General features: G+C 51.8%; 1 protein-coding gene across 17 annotated transcripts in view; it reads left to right on the top strand.

Moving 5' to 3' along the window:
• PTPRS (protein tyrosine phosphatase, receptor type S) overlaps positions 1-25,683 on the top strand; it is a 166,763-nt gene that overhangs the window by 126,778 nt on the left and 14,302 nt on the right. For 6 of the 17 annotated variants that reach the window (XM_027666611.1, XM_027666609.1, XM_027666607.1 and 3 more), the window contains 13 exons: positions 1,656-1,849; positions 2,279-2,305; positions 4,167-4,284; positions 7,720-8,310; positions 8,997-9,094; positions 9,791-10,044; positions 10,441-10,534; positions 10,743-10,958; positions 13,384-13,541; positions 14,514-14,525; positions 16,289-16,401; positions 18,798-18,845; positions 22,799-22,896. In XM_027666611.1, the coding sequence (XP_027522412.1) occupies positions 1,656-1,849; positions 2,279-2,305; positions 4,167-4,284; positions 7,720-8,310; positions 8,997-9,094; positions 9,791-10,044; positions 10,441-10,534; positions 10,743-10,958; positions 13,384-13,541; positions 14,514-14,525; positions 16,289-16,401; positions 18,798-18,845; positions 22,799-22,896 (2,021 nt within the window). The remainder of the gene's footprint in view (positions 1-1,655; positions 1,850-2,278; positions 2,306-4,166; positions 4,285-7,719; positions 8,311-8,996; positions 9,095-9,790; positions 10,045-10,440; positions 10,535-10,742; positions 10,959-13,383; positions 13,542-14,513; positions 14,526-16,288; positions 16,402-18,797; positions 18,846-22,798; positions 22,897-25,683) is intronic. The other 11 variants (XM_027666622.1, XM_027666621.1, XM_027666620.1 and 8 more) reach the window with 9 other exon arrangements.

Raw genomic sequence — 25,683 nt, 5'->3', positions numbered from 1 at the left:
GGTGATGCCCCAGAGAGGTTGGGACCACAGGGGTGATGAACACAAAGCTGTGAGTTGCCCTTTGCTGCCATCTCCCCGAGCCCTCTGAGCACTGTAGTCTGGAGGGTTGTCCTACCCTGCTTTAGGGCATTTCTCAGACTTCTGGGGGGCTTTTTTAACATCCAGCTGCACCACTGTCCCTGAAAAGATGCTCTTACTGAGCCAGGATCAGCTGAGGCAGCAAGGCACCAGAATCAGAGGAGACTGCTGCTGCCAGAAACTGGTTTCATACAATCATAGTATATCCTGAGTTGGAAGGGATCCACAAGGATCATCCAAGTCCAGCTCTTGGTCCTGCACAGCACAGCCCCAAGAATCCCACCCTGTGCCCCAGAGCACATGTTTTAAAATATTAAAGAGTTCTTCCCACACATTCCCTGTTACTGGCTCCTCCTTAAGTCAAAGTTTTGGTTAGCAGTAGAAAGGAGGAATCTATTCAAGTTTCCAGAAACCTTCAGTGACAACAGGTCAGTGGCCCCACTCAGAGACTTGAATTTCCCTGGTATTTCTACAGTAAAATAAAACCAGGAAAAAGCAGGAATGTGTGCATGAAGGGAGAGGAGCACCCTCCCTGTGAGGGTAGGACCTCAGGTAATATAGGTCAAGTAAATAACATAAGGAAATCTCAAACTTCTCAGGTGTTCTTCCTCTGTCCCAAATCAAAAGAATTTATAAAAAAGCATCAGGTTTGTCCTCAAATGTTGATCCTGTTTCTCTGAGCCTCTGCCCACACCCAACTGGACCCTCCCAAAGGAAGTGGGGTGTTTTTGCAGATTAAGCTCTCATACCCTGTGTTACAGTTGTTGTCACTATTACTGTTGTTATTATTTCCAAAAAATCAGCCCAAATTCCATCCAAGACATCTCTTGTTTGCTGTCCTGAGATTCTGCAGTGGTTATAAGCCACCTGCCCTGCCTGAGAGAATAGGGAGCTCCAAGGGCAAGTCCCTCTCCTGATCCTCTCCACCCTGACTTCCCACGGGCAGGACCACAGCTTTCCTGGCTTGTTAGAAACTGCCTTTGCCCTTGGAATGGGATCTGGAACTGTATTGGTTCCTTCCATCTGAGCAAACTGGGCACAAAGGAGCGTGTGGAAGGATGGCTGGATGATGAGGTGGACCTGTTCCCTCCAGATCTCCAAGCCACGCAGATTAGATCCCCTAGAGCTTCTTCCCTGTTTCACTGGGTAGGACTGGTGATGGATGGTGGGATGTCTGGTTGGTTGGGTCTCCTCCTCCTAGTTTGGTAGGTCTCCCCCTCCTAATTTGGTAGGTCTCCTCCTCCTGGTTTGGTAGGTCTCCCCTTCCTACTTTGGTAGGTCTCCCCATACTACTTTTGTAGGTCTCCTCCTCCTAGTTGGGTAGGTCTCCCTCTCCTATTTTGGTAGGTCTCCTCCTCCTAGTTGGGTAGGTCTCCTCTTCCTAGTTTGGTAGGTCTCCCTCTCCTAATTTGGTAGGTCTCCCCCTCCTAGTTGGTGGGTCTCCCCTTCCTACTTTGATAGGTCTCCCCCTCATCTCCGGGCTGCAGATTCAGGCTGTGCATGTCCCGTAGGTGCAGCGACAGGCTCCAGCCAGGAATCCCAGAGTGACTGTTCCCCCTTCCTTCCCTTCCTTGCAGTGCCCAGTGCACCACCTCGGAAAGTGGAGGTGGAGGTCCTGAACTCAACTGCAATCCAAGTGTTCTGGCGCTCTCCAGTCCAGAACCGCCAGCACGGCCAGATCCGGGGATACCAGGTGCACTATGTCCGGATGGAGAACGGAGAGGCCCGGGGGCTGCCCCAGATCAAGGACATCATGCTGGCTGATGCCCAGGTAAGGACCCACCTGCTCCAATCTCTTCTGGAATCCTTGAGGGGGTGGGTGCTGCGGCTGCCGTGCCTCATCCCGAGCACCGTAACTGGAGAAGGCGGATGAGAACCTGTGACAAGGTGTGTGTTGTCTCTCTGCAGTTCATTTGTGCTCCCAGGCAATAGTTACTTGGAAGAGTATGAACTGCTGTCCCAGCGCTGAACTAAATATCATCCATCCTCCCCATGTCTGGGAATTTTTTTAATTCAGGCAGAGGCCACAGTGGAATCTACTAATTTTTCCCACTCTACTTCTTCCTTCATGCTGGCCTGGTAACTTCTGACCTTGTGTGGCTGCTTGCTCAGGGACTCCTTCCTCATGCTGTGTCTCTGTCTTTCCCTTCTTTCCCCTCTTGTATTCTCACGTGCCAAACCTCTCTTGTTCTCTGCCCAGTGGGAAACAGATGACACTGCTGAATACGTAAGTAAACCAGTAAAAATCCTCTCCCATCCTGGTTCTGTCCCTTCCCTTCTCCCACTTCCTGTTGTGGTGTGATATTTTCCTTTTCCTTTATTTTTTTTTGCAGTGCCTGTGTGCCTGTTTTAGAGCCTGTTGGTGGTGTTCCCATGCATTGTCCCCACCCTGTCACTATGATCTGTGACCCTCTGTGATCGTGTCGTTTGTCAGCACGCTGCAATCCCACAGGGTTTTCCCTTTGGCTCCCAAGGAAAGATGGATCTGCTGCTGCTCCTCCATGGGGAAGCAGATGGGACCTTGAATTTGGGACTACCTTGAACATATCAGTATCCTAAAATGGTTTGGGTTGGAAGGGACTTTAAAGACCATCTTGTTCCACTCCCTGCCATGGGCAGGGACACCTTCCACTAGACAAGGGTGCTCATCTGGGCTGGTCTGCAACACCTCTGTGTCTGGAAAAGATAGTTAGGCTGGGAAGCACTGGGAATTCCTAATCCATGAGTCATGAGCTGTAAACAAACAGGGCATAAACAAACACTTTGTGCCCTGAAAGGGCCAAGATTCTTAAAAACTCATTGATACAAAGCACTGAATCACTATTGGTGCTTTTACCTGTAAGTACCTTAAAATCAGCCTGGCTGTTTGGCATTTGCTATTTCTGCTGAAATGATAAATGTTTTCCATAATCTTGCAGCTACAAAGCAGTAGGAGAAAGCATTTCCTCCTTGGAATAACAGGGTCCTAAGATAACACACGACTAAACTGACTGTGTCTCCTGGAGATTGCCAAGTGCCCTACAGAAGCGAGGGAGCCTCTTATTTCTGTGATGGAGAAACTGAGTCTCCTGAAAGGCAAAACCCCTTGCCTAAAATCTTAATAAAACTCAGTGGCAGGTGTGAAAGCAGAATAAGTTCTTGACTTCCAGAAGACGGACCTGTCCCTGCATCCTACAGCTTCCAGACCCATTGATCAAAATCCCACAGTTCTGAAGTTCTGTTGTTCCACTCTCCGCTCACCTTTGGGGAAATAGTTATTTTCAGGACTAACAAATTCTTCCCAAGTGCTGCCCTGAGATTTAATATCAAAAGCATGAAGGGGTGGTAGAGGAAAGCCATAAAAATGCACAATATTCCCATCTCCCTCCTTTCCGAGGCCTTGGGGAAAACCCTGCTGCATGTGCTGTCATCCTGTTTGATTTAGCACGGGTGTTCCTTTTCCAACACAGACCTTTGAAGGGCTGGGTCCCTCCTGGAGAAGGGCTGTTCTTCAGGCCAGTGTTCCAACAAAAGCTCCTGGGAGCCAGGTGTGGGAAGGCTGATAGAGGATGGGAAGGAGGGGGTGGGATTTAGGAGGGAGCTTTAGTGGGCGAGCTGAAAACGTTGTCTTGCACTTTGCATTCAAGCAATCCCTTTAATATTGTGAAGGCATTAAAAATATCTCTGAGGAGAGAAGAGAGGGGGTAATGGTGAAAAAAATGTAATCTCCCTGAAACCTCTGAGCCCTCCTCTGAGACTGCACAGTGGAGAGGAAAGCTTTGAAGGGAGCGACACATTCGGATGCTGAAGTGGTTTGTGTAGAAACAGGGAGTGTGTGAGAGGTAGATCTGGAGGAGAACGCCTTGAACGGGGCCCTGTAGAGCCAGGCTGTGTTCACAGAGGTGTGAACCTCTGAGAGCCTCATCCTGTGGCTCTCACTCTCCTGCCAGTTCCCACAGCTCCAGTCGCCCCAGAGTGTCTCGTGCTTTCGGATTCAGTGTTTTCCTGCATGCTAGAAAAGGGCTGAGACTCCTGCAAGGAGGAGAGATCTGCCCGTGTGTGTGGACCCAAATACTGACAGGATTTTTCCTTTGGAATCTTGCAAACAGGAAATGGTCATTGCTGGGCTCCAGCCGGAGACTTCATATTCCATCACCGTCGCCGCCTACACCATGAAGGGAGACGGGGCTCGCAGCAAGCCCAAGGTGGTCACCACCAAGGGTGCAGGTGAGAGCCTTTTCCTGAACCACTGGGATTCACCCCTTTCCTAAAGCCAAGGTGCTCTTTTCTCCAGGCTCACCTTCTTTTCTCCCACTCCTTTGTTGAAGGACAGACCTACAACAAGTGCCGTGCTGCCCCAAATTAATTCCAGCAAAGCACAAACCCCTTCATTCCTCACGTGCAGCCCTCACCAGATGTCAGTTTTCTGCCCAGTGCTACAGGAAGCCCAGGCACACCCAGAAATGCAACAGGGGATGAATTCATTGCTTTTAATCTCTCATTCTGTAACTTCCAGTGCACCAGCAGTAGATACTCTGCCTGGTGTGACACTGGAGAGACTGTGTAGCTACGCTGGGGCCAGGAGAGGCAGAGCTCTGCTGTTGTAGTGGGGACTTGCAAAGATCTGAAGAGCAGCAGGAGACAGTGGTGGCTTGTCCTCCCACTCTTCTCTTCTGGCATCATGTCTGAATATACATCCCCTGTGTTCAGGACTAGCAGGGGGAGAAGTAGTGACAGTATTGACCTTTCCTGGCTCACATTTCGGGGACCTGGGCTCTGCCTGCACATACCCAGGTTCATCCCTCCTTTGACCTTCCTGGCACAGTCCCTGCCAGCCTCAGTACAGACACTGGTGCCAAGCCAGGATGGCAGGGCCAGAGCAGAGGAATGACAAAGGGCAGCAGGGTGCCCCTTGCTCCCCCAAACAGCTGTGCAGCAGGCAGAAAGGACAGGTACACACATCACCTGCCCTTGCAGCAGCTGAGGGTTCTTCTGCTCTCATGACTTAAACCCCTGCTCTGTTTTACAAGCAGGGCTTTGTGCAGTGAAGGAAGACCTGGAGCTGTCCCTCACCCAGCCCATCTCTTGTTGGACTGTGGTTACCTTCTTTCATTCCATTTTGCTCATGCTCTTTCTTTTTTTCCTGCTTTCAAGTGAGGGCTTTCTCCCCTTTTCACTTCTCTGTCTGTAACTTCCCAACCCTGATAATCTGTTTATTCACTTCTTAGTTCTGGAGCTGTTGTCTTCACCTTGCCCATAGCAGCTGCATAAACTGACATCATCCCTTGTTTCTGGGAGAACACTGCTCTGCCTCTGCAGGCATCTAAGGCCTCTGCCAGCACTGCAGAATTAAGCTGTAAACCTCTGTCCATGCTCCAGAGGCAGCTCAGACACTCAGCCCATTGTGCAGGACAGAGGGCTCGGGAACCCTTCCTGGAACACACAGGGCTGGAGCTGCCAGTGCCCTCCCTCCCTGTTCTTGCCTTTTCCCTGCCCTGACTCACATGCCCATCTCATTTCATGTCCTTGTTTAGACAAGTGGGTGGGATTTCAGCCTTTCTCTCCCCTCCTGCCTCCCCTGCCCAGTTCAGAGACTGGTTCACAGGAGAGGGAGGTTGCTTTCCAGGACACAGCTCCTGCAGGTGTCACATGTGGTGCCAGGTCTCGGGCTCCTCTGCTCACCCCTTGCAGTGTCACTGTGCTGTGAGAAGCCTTTTCCTTCACTCACTCTCTTCCTCCCCTCTAGCCATGCCCATGTTTCTCCTCACTAGTTCTCTGGTTCTCTCCTCTCCTTTCCTTCTTCCCAAGGCTCTCCAGCCTTTCCATTTTCCTCTCAGAGCCTTTCTCTCTGCCTTGCTCCCTTGTCAGTCTCTCTTGTCACCCTCCCTCATCTCTCCCCATTAGGATTTGCAGTGCAGGTGATCAGTCACAGAGAGATGTTTTCTCCAGCACAGCAGCTATTACCCAAAACTCAATTTCCCCCAACCTGAAATAGCTATTTAAAAAAAAAAAATCTTCCAAATGGCTCTGTAACATTCTTACCTTCTTTGCAGTGTTGAGTCAATACACCTTCTGAGAGGAGAGATTTCTTTCTTTATCATTCAGGGCTGGGGGCTGAATTTAAATACAGTAATACATCCAATTTTCTCCTTTACTGTCCAAACCAATTGCAAAATAAAACACTTCCCCCCACTGCGCTTTCTTTTCACCTTCCTTCCAAACAATATTTGTTGTGCAGATGTAATACTTTCAAGCTCAGCTGATTATAGTAACATTTGTGATAAAAACTGAAACATAAAGGTAATGGCGTTGTTTTTCTCTTTAATGTGTTCCTTGGGCATTCCCAAGGGAGGAGGCTGCCTCTCCCAGCTCCTTCCCTAGCCATCCTTTGGCAGTTTGGAAGGAGTAAAGCATTTGTTTCAGTGACAGACCCTCATCCTCGTGTTCAGGTGTCAGTGGAGGCATCAGGCAGAAGGGGTTCCCCAGTTTTTCCCTGTCAGGATCCTGCATCCTTCCCTGCTCCCTCTGTCAGCCACGCCAGCATTCCAACCCTCACCCCTCAGCTGGGCTTAAGCTGGAAGAGCAGGATGGGGTCTCTCCCAACTCCATTTTTCCTTCTCCTGCCCGACCAGGAGAAACACCAAGGCAGAGAGGAGGGAGTTAGGTCTCTAATAGTGGAGCTGAGCGTCAATGACGCGTGAGCTGCTGGAATTAATGCTCTGCTTTCTCCGCCTTCGGGAACCTCTGGGCCTGCACGTGTCATTTAACTGTGGCTGTGGGCTTGCTTGGCAGTCAGGCAGTGCCAGGGCTCATTAGGCAGAGACATGGCACTGCTGAGCTCCCCCAAATCCCCACCAAATGCGGAGGAGCTCCCTGACAGGTTAAGGAGGAGCTCGCTGGAAACACCCCAGCACTTGGAGGGCTTCTCACTTCCTCCAGAGGAGAAAAACCGCACGGAGGGAGCAGCAGCTCTCCCTGCCCTCTGCCTTGCACAGATTTTGGGCTCTGTTTCCACTCTCTGTGCTTCCTTCTGTACCCAGCTGGGCAATGAGCTGCCTGCCAGCCTCACTGAGCTGGCCCTGTGCCTGCTGCTCGGGACCTGGGGCTGCCCAGACTTCCTTCCCCATCCTTCATTACTTCACCCTCAGCTGCTCTGGACTTCCCAGCCTGAGCCAATCTGTTCCAGTCTCTTTCTGCATGAGTTGGGCTGTGTAATGGAGAGAGAGAGAGAGGACAGGAGTTTGGGGACTTCAGGTTTGTTCTTCCCTGCTCTGGGAAGCAACTGGGACAGGAGGCTGGGAGTCAGGACTCCTGAGTTTGTTCTTCCCAGCGCTGGGAGGGTGCGTGGTCCAGGGATATGGGAGGAGCTGTGCACATCTTTCCATCCTGAGCACAGGGAAGAAACTAAATCCAGAAATGTGTCAGTACCTCACAGCTGACATGTTGGCAGTGCTCCTCATTTCCTAAACTGGAGAGACACCATCCACCTGCACAGGGTGGGTGAGAGCAGCTTGGGTTACACGGGAATACCCTACGGAACACAGAGCCCAGCTGGAACACTGCCACTGACTTGAGGACCCTGTTGCTGCAGCTGAAGAGTCTCTTCATCCCCTCTCCCCTTGTCCCACCTTTGGCTGAAGGTGTCTCTCTTCTCTCTCCTAGTCCCAGGAAAGCCCATCCTGTCTGTGCACCAGACAGAGGAGAACACTCTCCTGGTGAAATGGGAGCCTCCGTTGGACGCGGAAGGCCAGGTGTTGGGCTACCGGCTCCAGTTTGGCCGCAAGGACGTCGACCCTCTGGCCACCTTGGAGTTCTCGGCGCTGGAGGATAAGTACACGGCTCCCAGCATCCACAAGGGCGCCACGTACGTGTTCAAGCTGGCCGTGAAAAGCCGGGCTGGCTTCGGGGAGGAAGCTGTGCAGGAACTCACCACCCCCGAAGACATCCCCAAGGGTTACCCCCAAATCCTCGAGGCGAGCAACGTCACTGCCATGTCGGTGCAGTTCGGCTGGCTGCCCCCCGTGCTGGCCGAGCGCAACGGAGCCATCGTCAAATACACCGTGGCCTACCGGGAAGCCGGTTCTCCCGGCAACCTGCTGGAGAAAGACCTGCCCCCCTCCCCAGAGAACTCGTACACCCTCAACGGCCTCAAACCCAACACCGCCTATGATGTTAAAATCCGTGCTCACACCAGTAAAGGCCCCGGGCCCTACAGCCCAACCGTCCAGTATCGGACGTTCCAGCTGGATCAAGGTAGGACTTACCGGTTTCTCCTCTCTCTCTCCCCTTGTGTCCGGGGCTGGTGCCGGGAGGCAAGAGAGCTGGAGAGGTCAGGCCAGGCTCAGCCAGGCTCGTGAGTAAATGCAAAGCACTGTGGTGTCACACTCAGTCCCTCCGCTCCTCTCTGCCTTGTGCCAGGTAAGTCCCTTTTACCACTTTCTTCTAAGTTAAGTCCGGACACCTTCTGTCACTGGCACCTGGAGGGGGGGGCCAGTCGCTACACACAGGTGGGAAGAGCCTTTTCTTCAGCTTCTGCAAACAGCCAAAATTAAAGAGAAAAATTAAAAAAAATAAAAAAAAAACAAAACCCACGCTCAGACCGTGAGCTGGGATGGGTTTCCTCACCTGAGCATGCTCAGCCAGCCAGCACCTCGTTCCTGCAGCAGCCACCCAGGCCCAAAAGTGTGGGGGCAAAGCCACACGCCCTCCCTGGGGTTAGGCAAGGGAACAGGGAGCACTGGGAGATGGACTTTGGCAAAACTCAAGCACAGTGTGGAGGAGGGAACAATCCCTTCCATTCCGGCAGCCGCAGCCAGACCCAGCCTGGCAGAGCCCTCTTCCAGCGCCTGACATTCTCTTCCTTCTCTTTCCTGCTCTTCCTTCCCTCTGCTGCCTTTTCTTCTCCTTTCTCCCCTTCCTCCTCACTTTTTTCTCCGCAGTTTTACCCAAAAACTTCAAGGTGAAGATGGTGACAAAGACATCCGTCCTTTTGAGCTGGGAGTTCCCTGAGAACTACAACTCTCCTACCCCATACAAGGCAAGTGGAATTCAGGAGTCAGATCTGTATTTCTTCCCAGTTTCCTGGAAATCTTGTCTGTTGGGTTGAATAAGAAGTTGTAAGAGGCAAGAATTCTGGATTCCTGCCTCAGATATGGGCAGGTAATGGTTAATCAAGGAAGTGGGCTGAAAATCAGAGCTGTTGGGTTGCATTCCCATCTCTGTTAGCAAATCCTCGCTTCCCCAGACAAGTTACTTTTCAGTCAGGAAGAATTTCCTCATGAAAAGGGTTGTTAAACTTTGGAAGAGGCTGCACAGGGAGGTTTGGAATTCCCATCTCTGGAGGTGTCCAAGGAATGACTGGGCAGGGCACTCAGTGCTCTGGGCTGGGTGACAAGGTGGGGATCAGTCACAGCTTGGACTCGATGATCTTGGAGGTCTTTTCCAAACTAAATAATAAATCTTCCATTTTCCGTATTCATTTCTGGATAAAAACTGCTCTTCCCGGTGGAGTCTGAAGGCTTTGACCTGCATCTGCCTCGTGCAGCGGGCACAAGAGATCAAGAGCTCCCCCACTCAAACGCTTCTGTTCTCTGGCACAGCTGAGTGCCCTGTGATCTCTGCAAACCAAAGGAATGGGGAGGAAGGGGAAGGAGTTTGGCTGTTTGTCATGGTTTGAGATAGCCCCAAAATCTTATCAGCTTTGCTCACGGGACAACCTCTTCCCCTCCCACAGATCCAGTACAACGGGCTGCACGTGGACGTGGACGGACGCACCACCAAGAAACTCATCACCCACCTGAGGCCCCGCACCTTCTACAACTTCGTGCTGATGAACCAGGGCAACAGCATGGGGGGGCTGCAGCAGAACGTTGCTGCCTGGACTGCTGCTGACATGTTGTCCAAGAAGCCAGAGGTGACCCACAAGCCTGATGCCGATGGCAACGTGGTGGTGATTCTCCCTGACGTGAAGAGCTCCGTGCCTGTCCAGTAGGTCCCTGTTAAACTGCTGGTTGGGGGGGTGCTCAGTTCATGTTTTGGGGTTCAGCCCTGATGGCTGGAGGCCACAGTACAAACCCATGAGTGTTCCCTCCATTTTCAGCCTTTTCCTGACTCTTGCCTTTTGGAGGTGCTTCCCAGAGCTAACAGGGAAAGCCAAAGAAATGCAAAAGGAATACATAAGGAGATGTGGGGCAGCCACTGATCCCAGCTCCTTCCAGGAATAACAATTCTGCTAAATTAAAAATAAGGGGCTTGCTGGGTTGAACCAGTGGGGCAGTTTGGGCAAACCTACATCAGTGTGTGCACTCTCTTCTTCTGTGGCTTGTGGAAGGAGATTAATTCCTTCTGTTCCCTCTATTTCTTCTGATTATTCCCAACTCTCAGGGCTTTCTACATTGTGGTGGTGCCTCTGAGGAAGTCCCGGGGAGGACAGTTCCTCAACCCCTTGGGCAGCCCTGAGGAGATGGACCTGGAGGAGGTGAGTGTGGGTGAAACCAGAGCCAGCTGTGGGGAGAGAGCAAACATCTGTAAGGGGTGGGATGGTGAGCGGAGAGCTGGGAAGGGACCTTTGGGGTTCCTGTTCCTCACATTCAGAGTAGCCAAGGTGTGGGCAGTCTGGGAGGGATGGATTGGCTCTCCTTGCTGCTCCCTTCTTGGAGTTCAGAGCGTTCCTCTGCCTCCTGCAGCTGGTTCAGGACATTGCCAGGCTCCGGCGCCGCAGCCTCCGTCACTCCCGACAGCTGGACTTCCCCAAACCCTACATCGCTGCCCGGTTCCGCTCCCTGCCCTCCCACTTCATCCTGGGGGACATGAAACACTACGACAACTTTGAGAACAGAGCCCTGGAACCAGGGCAGAAATATGTCATCTTTATCCTGGCAGTGCTGCAGGAACCTGAGGCCGTAAGTTGTCCCGCTCTGCTCTGCACTGGTGAGGCCTCACCCTGAGTATTGTGGCAGTTTTGGTCACCACAATATAAGAAAGATATGAAGCTCTTAGATAATGTCCAAAGGAGGCAATGAGGATGGGGAAGGGCCTTGATTTGAAGCCGTGTGAGGACACTGAGGGCACCTGGTGTGTTCAGCTGGAGAAGAGGAGACTGAGGGGAGACCTCACTGCAGTTCCAACTTCCTGGGCAGGGGCAGAGGAGGGGCAGGGACTGAGCTCTGCTCTGTGGGGATCAGGGACAGCACCCAGGGAATGGCCTGGAGTTGTGTCAGGGCAGGGTCAGGTTGGATCTCAGGAAAAGGTTGTTCCCCCAGAGGGTGGTTGGACACTGACCAGGCTCCCCAGGGCAGTGGGCACAGCCCCAAGGCTGCCAGAGCTCCAGGAGTGCTTGGATGATCCTCTGGGGCACAGGGTGTGACTCTTGGAGATGGTCCTATGCAGGGCTGAGGGTTGGAGTTGATGATCCTTGTGGGTCCCTTTCAACTCAGCATATTCTGTGATTCTGTGAAGTGCTGCCTGCTTTCCCCTGCCCTCTCCAGATCCTCGTGCCCCTCATCCCCATCATGGACCAGAGGCAGCAGCTGCTCCCATGGGAGCTGCCAGCAGCCCTGCTGCCCTCCTGGCATTCTCCAGAACTTTCTCCCAACAGATCCTTCAGGGATTTTATTTTTTAAAGACCTTCCACTCCGGCTGTGAAGCTTTTGGATGTGGCTCTTGGAACTGTTGGTGCTTGTGCTTGTGGCTGCATTACACAGTCGTGCTCTTCCAAGCAGCCAGGCCAATGGCACAGGCAGCTCTGATTTTCCCAGTCTTCCTGGCCAGGATTTGTATACTTGTGGCTACAAATGGGAGTCTAGAATGTGGAGGAACACTGAACTGTCCCTCAGGACTTACACTCGAGTTCAGAGAGCCCTAGGTCAGACCCCTTTTCCTTTAAAGGCTGTCCTTTAATTCCTCAGAACGATGACCCCAAACATCCCTCTCTGGGAGCACATCACACCCCCTGATCATTGCTGAATTCCCCACCACACACAAAGGGGAGGTGTTTTTTTTTTATGGAAAACTACATGTGCTCTCTACCACTGCAACATTGCTGCTGCTTTCACTGGGGCTGTGTTTGGCTTTATGAAAACAACTGTTTTAATATTTACCTGCCCCCTCCCTCCTGCACAATGGGAAACAGCCTAATGCTCTGTTGTTTCTAAATCCCCCTGTGGAATTGTAGCAGGGAGCTATTGGAAATTAAGGGTTTTCAGAGGGTTTTTCCCCCAGTAAATATTTGGTTGTGTACTTGATATTAAAGGCTTAGGCTGACACGCTTCTGAATGGGTTTCTCAATCGGATTACTGCAGCTTGTGGTAATTTCTGCTTTAGAACAAGGTGCTGCAGACTCTCTCACAGCAGCCTGCATCCACAGCAGTTCCCAAGTATGGAGCAGTATTTCAGTCTGCTCAGGGCTGATGGAGTTCAAGGACTCAGAGCCACTGTTCTTGTCAGTTCTCCTCTGTGCAGTTCAGTTTCTGGTGTTTCTCTGTAAGGTGGGAATGCATCCTCCTTGGAATGGGGAGTTTGTAGTGCTCTTGAGAATAAGCAATGCCCTTTAGTCAGGATTCTGATTCCTCTGATTCTCCTCAAGAGCCCAGCTCTCTGCAGAAGGAACAGAACATACTGCATTTTATTAATTTGTATTTAATTGTGGGAGGTGGTTTTTTTCAGTCACCAGACCAAGCGTTAATTCTTGTTTTAATCCCTTCCCTCTTGCTCTGTAATCCCATCTGACTGTCAAAATCCAGATGGTTACATGAGAGCCTGGAAAAAGGTTTTGTGTTCTGTGGCAATGGCAAGGGCCCAGAGCTGTGGTGAAACAGAGGCACAGTCAACTGGTTCTCTGAAAGCACCTTCCTGGCTACAGCATGAGGGGAGCCACAGGCCCAAGGCAGGCTAGAGCTTCACATGAGTGTGATCCTTCAGTGTTCTGTGTCACCTGGAGCACTGGAGGATGAAGATACCCTGTCCTGTGGTTCTTCCCCCTGAGGGACACTGGAACAGGCTCCCCAGGGCTGTGGGCACGGCCCCAAGGCTGCCAGAGCTCAAGGAACATTTGGACAACACTCTGAGGGACAGGGTGGGATTGTTGGGGTGTCTGTGCAGGGCCAGGAGTTGGACTGATAATCCTTGGGGGTCCCTTCCAGCTCAGGATATTCCATGATACGGATGCTCACAAAGAAGGGCCTTTTCCCTGTTATTATTTGGTTTATGCTGCAGAGAGCTCACATCCTCTCTAGCAATTCCTCCTGTGGAATTCCGTGTGCTTGCCTGCTGTTCTCAGCCCCCATTCCACCTCTGAGCTGTGCTCCACCACCTTTCCCTGTCTTCCAGACCTTTGCTGCGAGTCCCTTCTCCGACCCCATCCAGCTGGACAACCCTGACCCGCAGCCCATCATCGATGGAGAGGAGGGGCTGATCTGGGTCATCGGGCCCGTGCTGGCCGTGGTCTTCATCATCTGCATCGTCATCGCCATCCTGCTCTACAAAAAGTAAGAGCTGCTCATTGCCCAGAGCCCAGACCCTTCTGAGTGTCCTCAGCCCTGGTCCCTGAAGGGAATGTCCTCCCTGGTCCTATTGTGGTCAGCTGAGGGAAATCTTTCCACTGGAGAGAGGAGCCCTGAGGCACAGTGGAATGGAAGGGTGTGCCTGGCACAGGAGGATTTAGCAGTGGGTTGCAGGGACTTGCTGCTTCAGAATCCACCCTGTGGCACTCTCAGGGTGTTTGTCTCACAGACACATGTGCAATGAGTGTGTCAGGACTTTTGCCTGCCTCCTCCAGAATCGCTGCTCACAACCTCAGGCCCCCCTTTCTCTGTGTGTGGGCACAGTGAGGGGGATGCAGAGAAGGCATCTTTGACCTGTGGCTCAGCAGAGACCTCCCCTCCTCTCGAACTGATTTTCTGCTGGAATTGGGAGATAAGAGCAGGATATGAGTCTGCAGGAGAGAGGAGGGAACAACCCCTGGAAGTGTCTCCCTTTTCCTTGGCTTTCTGAGCAGCTCGTGGTGTGTGGATGAGAACTGGGGGTCCCTTGAGCACACACAGGCCTCACTGTGCAGTAGAAGGGGACAGGAAGGGAAGCAGAAGCTGAGCAAAATAAATGATGGCAGCAGTGGCCAACACAAGGAAGTCCTTAGCTGGGACATCTCATATCCAGAGTGGAGGGAGCTCTCCTAACCCTGCTCCATCTTTGATCTGCACAGGTGTGTTCCCTTATGCACATGGGTGTGTCCTCTGCATCCCAGCAGGTGTGAAGCTGCTCTGGGCTCAGGGACTCAGGAGACACCTTGTTGGTGCCCATTAGCTCTGATCTAATTGGGTGATCTTTGCTGGGCCCACCTTCCCATCTGTGCTGCCAGGGTTAGAGCTGAGCAAATGCTTCCCCTTTTCCTCTGCAAGTCCTTTCTAACCTGAACATTTGTCTTGTCTTGTCTTCTCTCCACTTACTGCTTTCCTGGACAGCAAGCCAGACAGGTAAGAGCACCAGATTTGCCATTTATTCAGGTTCTTTCTTGCTGTGTGTTAAGCAGTGTTTGCTATCTGTGGTGATGGGGCTTTTTTGGTGCAATTCCTACCCTTAGATCTGTTCCCACAGAAAGCCTGTGTCAGGCTAGCATGGGACTGTGTTTGAATTGGGGCAGAAAAAGGAAAGCAAGCCCAGCTTTCTCCTGCTTGTCCATTCCTAAATGTAACGGCCCTTTCTCGGGCTGAGCAGCAGGGACAGTAAACGGCTCATAAAGTGGTGGGTTAATGGAGCAGAGAAACACTCATTTGTGTGGCAGTCAGAGGTGAAAGTGGGTTTTCTCCGTGTCTGGCTGCTCCATGCAGGCTGTCCCTGAGCTACTGGAACTCGAACTGGAAGCAGGATCTCACCAGCTGAGCTGTCCTCACCCCACTGCAGAAGCTGTTCTTGCCCCCTCAGCCAAGGGCTTCTAACAGAGTCTGTTTATGACTGCAGAAATGAGACTTATTTCCAACCATTTCCAAGACTGGGAGAGCTTTCATTGGAAGTGACTGAGGGGTTCAGTCCATGAACTATTTACAGCAGATTCAGAACTGCGGCAAAAATAAACTGCTCCCAAACTGCAAAGTGGTGTCATTCCAAAATGCTGCCCCATGCAGTGCTGGCAGGGCTCATGCCACTTCTTCTGGCTATTAATGACATCAAGAGACAGCTAAAAATGTCCTGAATATCTTCCCCTCTGCCTAAGCAGTTGCCATTACTGCTGCAGGCAGATTACTGGAGGCTTCTGTGCACCCTAAGCAGGAGAGGTGAGAGCTCCACAGCCACCTTACTGAAGGGGCTGGGACCACATTCCCAAGCCTCAGGGTGTGGGTCCATGTTCTCTGCTCGCTGGAGAAGTTCTGCTCCCACGGTTCATAACTGTCCCCTTGCCAAAGGTTATCACATCTTTAGATCAGCACTGGGCTTTTGCTTCCAAATTCTTTTCAAGGAGAATGAGCCAGGTCAGCAAAGACTTTTCAACTGCCTCAACTAACCTAACCCATTTGGAGTAAAATATATTAGGAAGCACTTCCATGTGGAGCTCAGCTGGCAGGTTGGAGCAGGCTTTGGGTTCTGGCAAGAGGTGAGGTAGATCTCAGCAGGCACAGCTGTGCTGGGAGAGGATGTGTCTACACTGTTGAACCCAGATTTTTAGGGTTCTGCAGTTCAAAAACGATTGAAAACTGCTGCTCTGACTTCTCTGTCTGCAGCAAGGCAGCTCTGAGAGCTCCTAAAGCAGCCAACAGCAATATCAGTGCTTTGTGTCCAAGGTCACGGCCAGGAGGTTCTGTACTTTTCCAAATGATTCTGTTGGCTCTGGTTCTTTCAGGCTGGAAATGGCTTGGCCAGAATTGGAAGGTTTTTGCTTGCAGAGCTCTGCAGTGTTCAGTGGAGGCTGGTCTGGGCAGGGAGGTGTGAGTTCACAGCTGCCTGTCTGTGGTGTGAGAAGAGGGGAACTTCCAAACTTGCCTGAAAGCTGCTGAGGGGCTGCTGGGCCGTTGTAAACCCCTCAAACGCAGCCCTGACAAACTTTCCAAACCTCATCCCTTTCCTGACGCAATTTATACACTTTTACCCTTGGCTGCACCTTTGATTTTCGGCGGGAGCTTTGCTCAGGTCTGAACATCAGTAGCTGAGAAAACTCCAGGGGACCACGAGGCCCATGAGCTAAGCTGCTTTGTCTTTCTGTTCTTTCTCTGTTTCTTTTTTTTTGTTTTGTTTTGTTCCAAAGCAAACGGAAAGATTCGGAGCCCCGGACCAAATGCCTCCTGAACAACGCTGAAATCGCCCCCCACCACCCCAAGGACCCCGTGGAGATGAGACGCATCAACTTCCAGACTCCAGGTAACCCTGGCTGCTAACCAGCCTTTCCCACTGGGAAGGCAGGAATGGAGCACCTGCCCCTTCCTTAACCCCTTCCTGCCTGGCTGAAGGCTGCACTGCCTGGAGACCCAGTGCTACCCTGGGGTGCAGCCAAGGGACCCCAAGCCTTGTCTGTGCTAAGTGGGATTGCTGAGAGAAACCTTTACTGGGAACCTCAAGGACCTTGCACAGGCTCTTCCCAGTGCTGGCAAGGCGGGAAGAGGGGTTTTCCTGGATTCCCAGGTGCATTGGTGCATTCTGGGCTGAGGACACAGCTGCAAGAGCTGTGGCTGTGCCAGACGTGCCAGAGCACCAGTGCTGCCCTGTGCTTCATGCTGGGAGCTCCCAGGGTGGTGAGGTGGAGCATTGCAGGCTGCCCAGCACCCAGAGCTCCAGCCACATCTGGAAGTGGTGCTTTCTGGTGCCAGGCCTGCCCGTGGGCTGTGCAGGGGGAAGGGGGAAAGGTGGCTGGTTGCTTGGCGCAGGCGGGGCAGCGTCTCCTTGCTTGGTGCAGATGCTGTCATGGAATCCCAGAATGGTTTGGGTTGGGGAGGGACCTTAAAGTTCATCCAGTTCCACCCCCCTGCCGTGGGCAGGGACACCTTCCACTAGACCAGGTTGCTCCAAGTCCTGTCCAACCTGGCCTTGGACAATGGATGGAGCAGCCACAGCAGCTCAGGACAGCCTGTCGCTGGGAGCGGCTGTGGGACGAGTGGATAACAGCACTGAATTCCCAGGCAGGGAGGTTCCCTGCACCCTCCTTCCCACACACACGTGTCCCCATGTCCGTGCATGTCCCAGCTGCCTGCATGGCACCTCTGCAAAGCCACCACTGACACGGCCCAGGCACAGCCTCACACAGATGGACACTGAGTGAGCCAACCAGCGCCTGCCCACACCTCTGCCTCCGAGTTCCTGGTGCTTGAGGATTTGGAAGGGAGTTTATTGTGCTTTTTGGGGGCTAGCTGTTGTTTTCAGTTCGTTTGTATTTTTATTTTGCTGTTTTGTGCTCGTTAATAATGTTTCTGTAGCTCCTGTTTGCCCTTCCCATCCCAGTCCTGTCCTTAGCGTTGTCCGAGTTTCCTTAGGGTGAGGTTGGCAGTAGGTACCCAGGGGGCAGGGATCTGTGGGACAGCACCCAGGCAGCACTGAGCTGAGGGGTTCACATCAAAATGAGTTAGGAACAACCCACTGGGATCAGCCCAAGCTTAGGAATGTTGCTCAGTGGGTTCAGTCCAGCCTGCAGGGACTGAGTGCGAAGCAGTTCAGCACAGGTAGGTCCCTAAATCAGCTCTTAGTGCTGCTCTTGCAGTGGAATCTGAAGGTGTCTGAGTGTCCCCAGCTGCAGCTCAGCAGCACTTTGCACTTGTCTGGGCACAGCATTATCCTGGGTGCACACAGGAGCTCCCTTTGGGAGCATTCCATGGGCTTCTGGGTGCTCCAGGTGGAGGTGGGGGACCCAAGAGAAAGAGCTGCACTCCCCCAGGTGAAAAACCCATGCTGAGGCAAAAATAAAGATAAAAGTTTGTGGTCTTGGTGCCAAGAAGCAGCTGGAGGTGCTGGTTCACGTGTTTCCCTGACTGGGCATTCCCCTCTGTCCCACAGGACAGCAGAGTCAGCTCAGGGTGCTTCCATCAGGTAATGGGATTGATGGATGAGTGAGCCAGTCTTCTGTTGACCCCACTGGTTTGGTCGTGCTGTGCCTCTGAATTCTGGGTCTAAGAGGCTTGTGAAAGGGAGCTGAGATGTGCAAACCTGCATTAGGGCTCTGCAGATCCCAAAGGCACTGCCTGTGTCCAGTCTGGCTGTAGGAAGATGCTGCCATTTCCTTTCCAAGTTTATCTGACCATGGAGTTGACCTGGCTGTTTTATTCTGCTCTGTAATTTGTAAAGCAGTCAAATGTTTTAAAGGATTTAGGAGAGTTGATCACCTGCCTCTCACAGAACTTTGCAAACTCTTGGGTGAAAATGGAAATGGGTGGAAAAATCAGCTTGGAGTGTGTTGGTGGTGATGGAGAGACGGTGGTGCAGTTTGCAGGGGAAGACTCCACAGGTGCTGTCTGAATTAAAGGCCTTTAAATTCAATATATTGTGGTTCAGAAGGGGCTTGTAGGCTCTTGTGCAGCCAGGTGACCCCAGGTAGAACCTCAATTGTGCCCCCAGCAGTGAAACAAAGGGGGGACATGGGAATGGGAACGTGCAGCTCAGAGAGGGGAAATCATAGCACCTCTTAGATATCCTGTCCTAGCCTAATCAGCACAAGGAATACCTTTCTTTTCCTCTTTAGATTTATGTTGGTTTTTGGTTTTTTTTTAATTAGCATGAAATTTTTACAAAAGTGTATCTTTTATTTATTTATTTTTTACTGTTTTCTGCAGATTCTGGTCTGAGCAGCCCTCTCAGTGACCCTGAGTTTGACTTGGAAAGTTAGTTCCTGTGTGTTTTTGTTCCTGTTGGTTTCATTTTTCCCCCCCTCCCATTATTATTTTCTCTTATGTCGCTTTCCTTTCCGATTCTCCTTCCGTTCCTGTTACTATATTTTGATTTTTTTTTTTGCTGAATTCTCCGTGTCCCTGCAGTGTTTGCCCATCTCATCCCTTTTCTGTGCCATCTGTTTGTCTGAACTGCGCTTCCAGTTTTACAGTATCCCAGAACAGGCCTCTGGCAGGACAAGGGGAGCAGCAGGAGATCAGAGCCCGTGGCAGCACCACTGTCCGTGCTCCGGTGTCTCTCTGCTGTCCCGGGAGAAGGACTTGGCTCCCCAGGCTGCCTTTACCCCCTTGTGGAAGATGTTTCATTGCTGAAGCCCTGCTCCATGTCCCTTGTTCTCGTTCCTGGGCACACTGTGAGTGTGGGGGGGTGCGTGCTTTGCTGTTTGTAACGCAGGCAAAGAGAAATGGGAGCCACAGCTGATGATCCCTCCCTCTGGAAAGAGCCACACAGGCACCTTTTCATGTCAGACGAGGAAAAAAGGGCCGTTTCCCATCTGTGGCAGATGTCTGTTCCTTGGCACTGACTTGTTCCAGGAGCACAAAGAGCAGAGGCCACTCCATAGGCCTCCACCCCCCTGGTTTCACACGGAGTGCCATCCAGCCACGGTGACTTTGTGGGATAAACGGGCTCTGGCCCGTGGAACAGATGTTAGGGTGACGTTTCTGGCTGGTGCACAAAGAATCAAGTCTTTTGTGATAAGATTAGAGAGATTCAAGTGATTGAAATGTTAGATGAGACTGGCTCGGAAAGACTTCATCCCATTAGGAGCCAAGATCCCAGCCTTGCTGGGTGGTTTGGGCTGGATTTTTTTTTAGGGCTTTTTTTTTAATACTGGGCAGGGAAGTAGATGTGAGGTCTCAGCTGGAGAGTCACAGATGCTGCTTGTGCTCAGAGATGGGAGAGCTGGGATGTTTTCCTGAATAATTCAGTCCAAATATTGGTCTCTTTGGTATGGAATACTCCTGTCACTATTGTCCCAGTTTGCTGCCACCCCCCTCTCAACCCCATTATTGTAACAGGGGGGTTGTGTGTGTTTTCCTGGCTCCCACTGCCACCCTGGCTGAGTTCCCTGCAGTAGCCCAGAGGCCAGTGAGTAGAGGAACCTGTGAGCCATTTCCCTTCATACCTTAAAATGAGTTATTAAATTAAAGCAAAGAGCAGCTACTCAGCTGACACAGCAGCAGGGCTGGTGCCACTGGAAGTGCTCCTGCCTCATTTAATACCAAACTCCTGGATCTTAATGGAGCCCCCTTGCACTTGGCATTTTGACCAGGGAAATGTTTATCACTGCAGAGGTTTCTGGTCTCCTTTTATTCTAAAAAGCCCTAGAAATCAATCCCACAAGGAGATTCTGTCCTTAACAGCAGCAAAACAAGGCAAGTTCCCATGTGCTCCCAGCCAGTGCCAGTGCACAGGAGATTGGAGGGGAAGCAGGATGTTCCCCAGCAAAGGGCAGGGTTGATTTTCTGGAGCTGGTCACACTGAAGATTTTTTTTTTTTCTGGAGCTTTTATGAAGGAAACTTGTGAAATTCCTTCAAGAGGAATGTGACTGCTCATTCCAGATTGGCACAGTGGGCCTTTCCCATACAGGCCTCTGGCTCAGAGGGAATAACACATGTTGTTCCAGAACTCCTGAGCCAAGGAGAGTCTGAGGGTTTTTTCTTGCTCATTATTAGTGGGGCTTCTGGGTGTTTATTTTTTCCTTTTAACCTCTGTGTCCATCACTTGGAAGTTCATGTTGTGTTTCTCAGCACGTAATCTCTGGCTTTTTTGGAGTCAGGAGGTGGCAGCTGGGCTGGGAGCTGCCTGGGGGAAGGAGTCAGTGACTCCCAGGGGTCTGGAAACAGCTGATTGAGGTGCCAAGAGTTGCTCTGGGTAGGGTTTGGCTTTGCTCTAAGGCTCTAGCTCAAGGTGTGTTCATTGCCCTCCTCAGCCCTCACTTCCAGAGGCAGAAGGACCGACCCTGAGGGAAGTGTTGATGGTGTTAAACTGGTTTGATGGTCTCTGATCTGGAGCAGCTCAGCCAGGTTGGCCTTCCAGTCCCACACAGACGTAGAGAGGACCAGCTCCTCCCAACTCCCCCAGTCCACATCTGTGCTGTGGTACTGGGATGGACTGGACAGCAGCCTCCCTCCATCCAGGTGGAGAAATCCTTCTCCAGGTGCAGTGGGACAGCACAGCAAGAGATGAACTGAGAACTTTTCCTCCAGGAGAAACTTCCTGCCCTGACCCCCAGCAGACTAAAATGGAGCCAGTGCAGCCTCCAGAGCACTTTGGGTTATTTTTGTGAGCTGTTTTGGTCTATTTTCAGCCAGATTTCCTTGTGCTGAAAATAAATGTCCCATTAGCTTAGGAGAAACCTGTCCAGGTATGACAGACTCGTCCCATGCCCAGGCCTGGGGGAGGCAGCACCTCTCCCAAATCACTGTAAAACTGAGGATGTCATGCTTGCTTTGCCATCTCTGTGCTGAGTTTTCAGAGTATCTGACCATGCTGCTGCCACCGCCGCTGCTTTGTCACCCACCAACACCCACGGGGCTCGAAATTCTCCCTGGCTTCCATCTCTTCCTCACTCCTGTCCATTGGGGGCACTGCCCAGGGCTTCTCAGCATGCTGCTCTCCCAGGCCACCCAGAGCAGGACTGGCTGGCAGACAGCATGGGAAGCCTTTGGAAAAACATAATCCGATGCAGATGAGCAGAGCAAGGAGCGCTTTTCCACCTGGATTTGTAGCGTAGCTGTTTGAGATGATAGGAAGGGAGGGATCCCTGCTCTTCCCAGAGCTCCAGCTGCTCCTTTCAGAGCAGGATGTGCAAATCACAGGCTGAGAACCGAGTCAGCTGTGGCTGCTCACCCCATGGGGTGGCTGAGATGTGCCCCAGTCTGACCAGTCCGACCCAGCAGGACCCCCAGTATGGCTCAGGGGATCCAGTGTGTTCCCTGGCAGCTCTGACTGCCTCGATACCAGCACACCCAAGTGTTGGGGAGGATTGCAGGGGCAGCAGGTGACCCAGGTCAGGAGGCATCAGGCTCTGCAGCAAATTGTTCCCATGCCCCGGGCTGAGAAGGGGCTGGAGGATCTCCTGCCATCCCGAAAGGTAACGACATTCCCAGCAGAGCCTGGGTGGGGTTGGCACAGCCTGACCTGGTGTGGGAGGGAGGGCTGTGCTGTAGAAGGAACATCAATCCACGAGCCATGGGTGGGGAGAGGAGCCGGTGCTTGGCGTTCCCATGCCCGGCTACTCTCTGGGAATGGGGGAGGCCAGACCTCAGGCTGAGAACTTCCAGAGCCGATGTTGTGCCAAGGACAACTCAAGAGTCCTTGAGGTTGGAAAAAGACCTTAAAGATCATCAAGTCCAATACCTGAAAAGCCTCCCCTGCCTCCCCACATCTGCATATTCCCATCCCCTGCCCCACATCACCATGGTTGGCTGGATCCTGCCCCTTCCCCCCTTTTCTGTTGGAGTTGGTTCCTGATCCCGGCGGGTGCTGTGCCATTTGCTGCGTAGGTTCCTCTGGCAGCGTTTGCTCATTCCAAGTCCACTATTGGAATCGCTAACACGCATCTGCTCTTCGGATTTTCCTTTTTGTTTTGCTCTGATTTACACATTGAAAAATGGGGCCATCATGGGAACACTCTCATTTTACTGTTTGTTTGGTTTTTTTTTTAATTTCCTTGATTTTTTTTATTTTTTTTTTTTTTTTACTTCCAAGGACACAATTTCGAGCCCTGAATTCTTCTCTTCTAACCTCCCTACTTTCATTGCAGATCTTACATTGTAATTTATTTTCTTTTCTTGTTTCTTCTTTCTTATAAAATGCGCAACGGTTGTGAATTTTAGTTATTACTAAACGAGATTCTTTTCCTGCTGTCTTGTCTTTTAGGTATGCTCAGCCACCCACCCATCCCCGTTTCCGAGCTGGCTGAACACACAGAGCATCTCAAAGCTAATGATAACCTGAAATTATCCCAAGAGTATGAGGTATGAGCAAGAGTGAGTGCTGTGCATGGGTTTGCAGAGCCAGGAATTAGGGAATTCAGGCAGGCCCTCATCCAAATAAACATTGCTTAGTTTATTTGGATCTGGTTAGTTGAAATTTAAAAGTTATTTATGATTAGAGGTTAATTACTTAGTGCTTCGCTGGGTTCAATTCCAGGTCATAAAAAGAGAGAGGTTTGGTCCATGAGCTGCTCCTGCCCAGGGAGCAGGGGCTGAGCTCCCTTGGAGAAGGGGGATGCAGCTCTGGAAGGTGACTGTGGGATGGGATGGGATGGGATGGGATGGGATGGGATGGGATGGGATGGGGAGCTGTCCTGGGTCTGCCTGTGTTTTGCTGCCGGACACAGAGAGGACCAAGCCAAGGAATGTGACACCCAGTTTCAGGCAGCTGAGGGGAGCAGGGAGTCCTTCACAGCTGAGCTAAAGCTGGGAAAACAGAAGGGTTTGCACCCTCCTTGTGTAGAGGCAGAGCTGGGTGCTGTGGGGCCCTCAGGGTGTGGGAGGCTTCCAGTGCAGAGGGAACACAGGATCATAGAATTCCAGAATGGTTTGGGTTGGAAGGAGCCTTAAAGCCCATCCAGTGCCACCCCCTGCCATGGGCAGGGACACCTTCCACTAGCCCAGGTTGCTCCGAGCCCCATCCAACCTGGCCTTGGACACTTCCAGGGATGGGACAGCCACAGCTTCTCTGGGCAGCCTGTGCCAGGGCCTCCCCACCCTCACAGGGAGAAATTTCTCCCAAATCTCTTCTAAACCTACTCTCAGTTTAAAGCCATTTCCCCTTGTTTTACCACTCCGTGCCCTTGCAAAAAATCTCTCTCCACTATTGGTTTTGTTGTTGAAAGACGTAAAATGCCCTGATATTTTTAGCCTAATAACTAGTCTAGACTGCCTAGGTCCGTTTGCAGGGGATATTTTCCAAACAAAGGGATGCTTTCTCCCTGCTCCTGAATTCCAGACATCAACCCATGGGAAGCAGCGCTGTGCTCTCAGCTCTGCACCCCCGGGGCAGGGGGTTACATGTTGGAGAAGGCCTATTTTGCCCTGCTGGGCTCTCTCCCCCCACGTTGAGGCTGCACGGGGTGGGCAGCAGCAGCCCGTTAATGTGCTCCATCCAGATTCCAGAGGCTGATTTGCATAATGCCATATCCCAAGTGCCCTGGCTCGGCGCCAGCCCAACCTCCTCCAGTGGGAGAGCCAGAGCTGAACAAACATCGCTAATGAAGTGAAGGCGAGGCATGATTAGAGGGATGGAGAGCAAACAGACACATTACAATAGTATAAATACCCATTAGTTAGGAATTCTCCGCAGCGAGAGCGCACGGGGGAGGGTTTTGGAGGAGGTTTTTTCGGGTGGTTTTGTACCAGCGCTGCCACGACGGAGCCCGGGGAGCTCCAGGGTGGGCACAGACAGGGAGGGCAGAGGGTGCCAGGCAAGGGTCAACCCCTGCCAGCTCAGAGGGATGGATCTGAGACCCTCTCCTGGCAGGGAGAGGGAGAGCAAACAGCAGGAAACAGCTCGGCACGCTCCTGCCAGGCCTCCAATTGAGGCAAACCCCAAGGGCTCTGCAAAATGATGAAGGAATTAAGCCCTTGTTTTATTTAATTCTCTGGCTGAGGATTTAGAGGTAAACGTAATTAACCTAATTTCCATATCTGGGACAGCTGGACTTTAGAGAGAGGAAAAAAAAAAAACTACCCACCAAACCTGGCATAAATCACTAGGACAGGCAGAGGGGATTTTTCTCTCCAGTGCATTTCATTGTTTATTCCTTCATCCCTTCTAGGAAAACTCCATGTTGATTGAGTGTCTTAGGGCTGCAGTCCTTACCCTTGCCCTGTGCTGGGAGATGCAATCCTTGCCCTGTGAGCAGGAAGCTGCCTCCTGCCAGGCTCCTGCGGGGTTTTCTCCACCCTTTGAACTGGGACACCTTTGGGCTGAGTCCTTGTGGTCCCAAGTATTGCTGTCCCTGCTCCATACAGAGCAGCCTGGTCCCTTCCTTTTGCCCATGAATGATATTTGATCATAGAATCACAGACCGGGTTGGGTTGGAAGGGACCTTAAACCCATCTCATCCTACCCCCCCTGCCATGGGCAGGACACCTTCCACTAGATCAAGTATCCAACCTGGCCTTGGACACTTCCAGGGATGGGGCAGCCACAGCTTCTCTGGGCAACCTGTGCAAGGGCCTCACCCCCCTCACAGGGAGGAATTTCTTCCCAATTTCCTATTTAAATCTACCCTCCTTCAGCTTGAGGCCATTCCCCCTTGTCCTATCTCTACAAGCTCTTGTGAAAAGTCCCTCTCCCTCCTCCTTGTAAGCCCCTGTTTCCTCTGATGGTTCATATCCCATTTTTACACATGGTCATAAACCTTGTCCTGGCTTAAATATCTTCTTCCCCAGGTATTAGCACTCACCAAGACACTGGTGCATTCCTACCCTCCTAATCATGGTGTAGTTTAACCATGCACAGATTTGGCCTCTTGATCACTCCCTAAATACCCTGATGTGCTCATTCCTGTTATCTCCCAGTTCCCAGCATTTATTGGGGTCAGTGAAGTGGGGCTGTGACTAACCCAGTGCAGCCTGGAATTGCACTGATGCTTCTGCCACGGGGTTGCATCAAGCCAGAGGGGGAATTACCTCAGATATGCCTCTCTGGGTGGCCAAGGGAGATGGGACAGGAGCTATGCCACCAGGGCTTTCCCACAGCAAAGCTGGGGGGAACAAACAGTGATCGCTGGGGGGAACAAACAGTGATCGCTG

This window comes from Corapipo altera, unplaced genomic scaffold (genome assembly GCF_003945725.1).
Source record: "Corapipo altera isolate COAL_440 unplaced genomic scaffold, ASM394572v1 193, whole genome shotgun sequence".
NCBI classification, from domain to species: Eukaryota; Metazoa; Chordata; class Aves; order Passeriformes; family Pipridae; genus Corapipo; species Corapipo altera.
The sequence above is the reverse complement of the archived record's forward strand: the minus strand, read 5'-3'. Positions and strand labels throughout refer to the sequence as shown.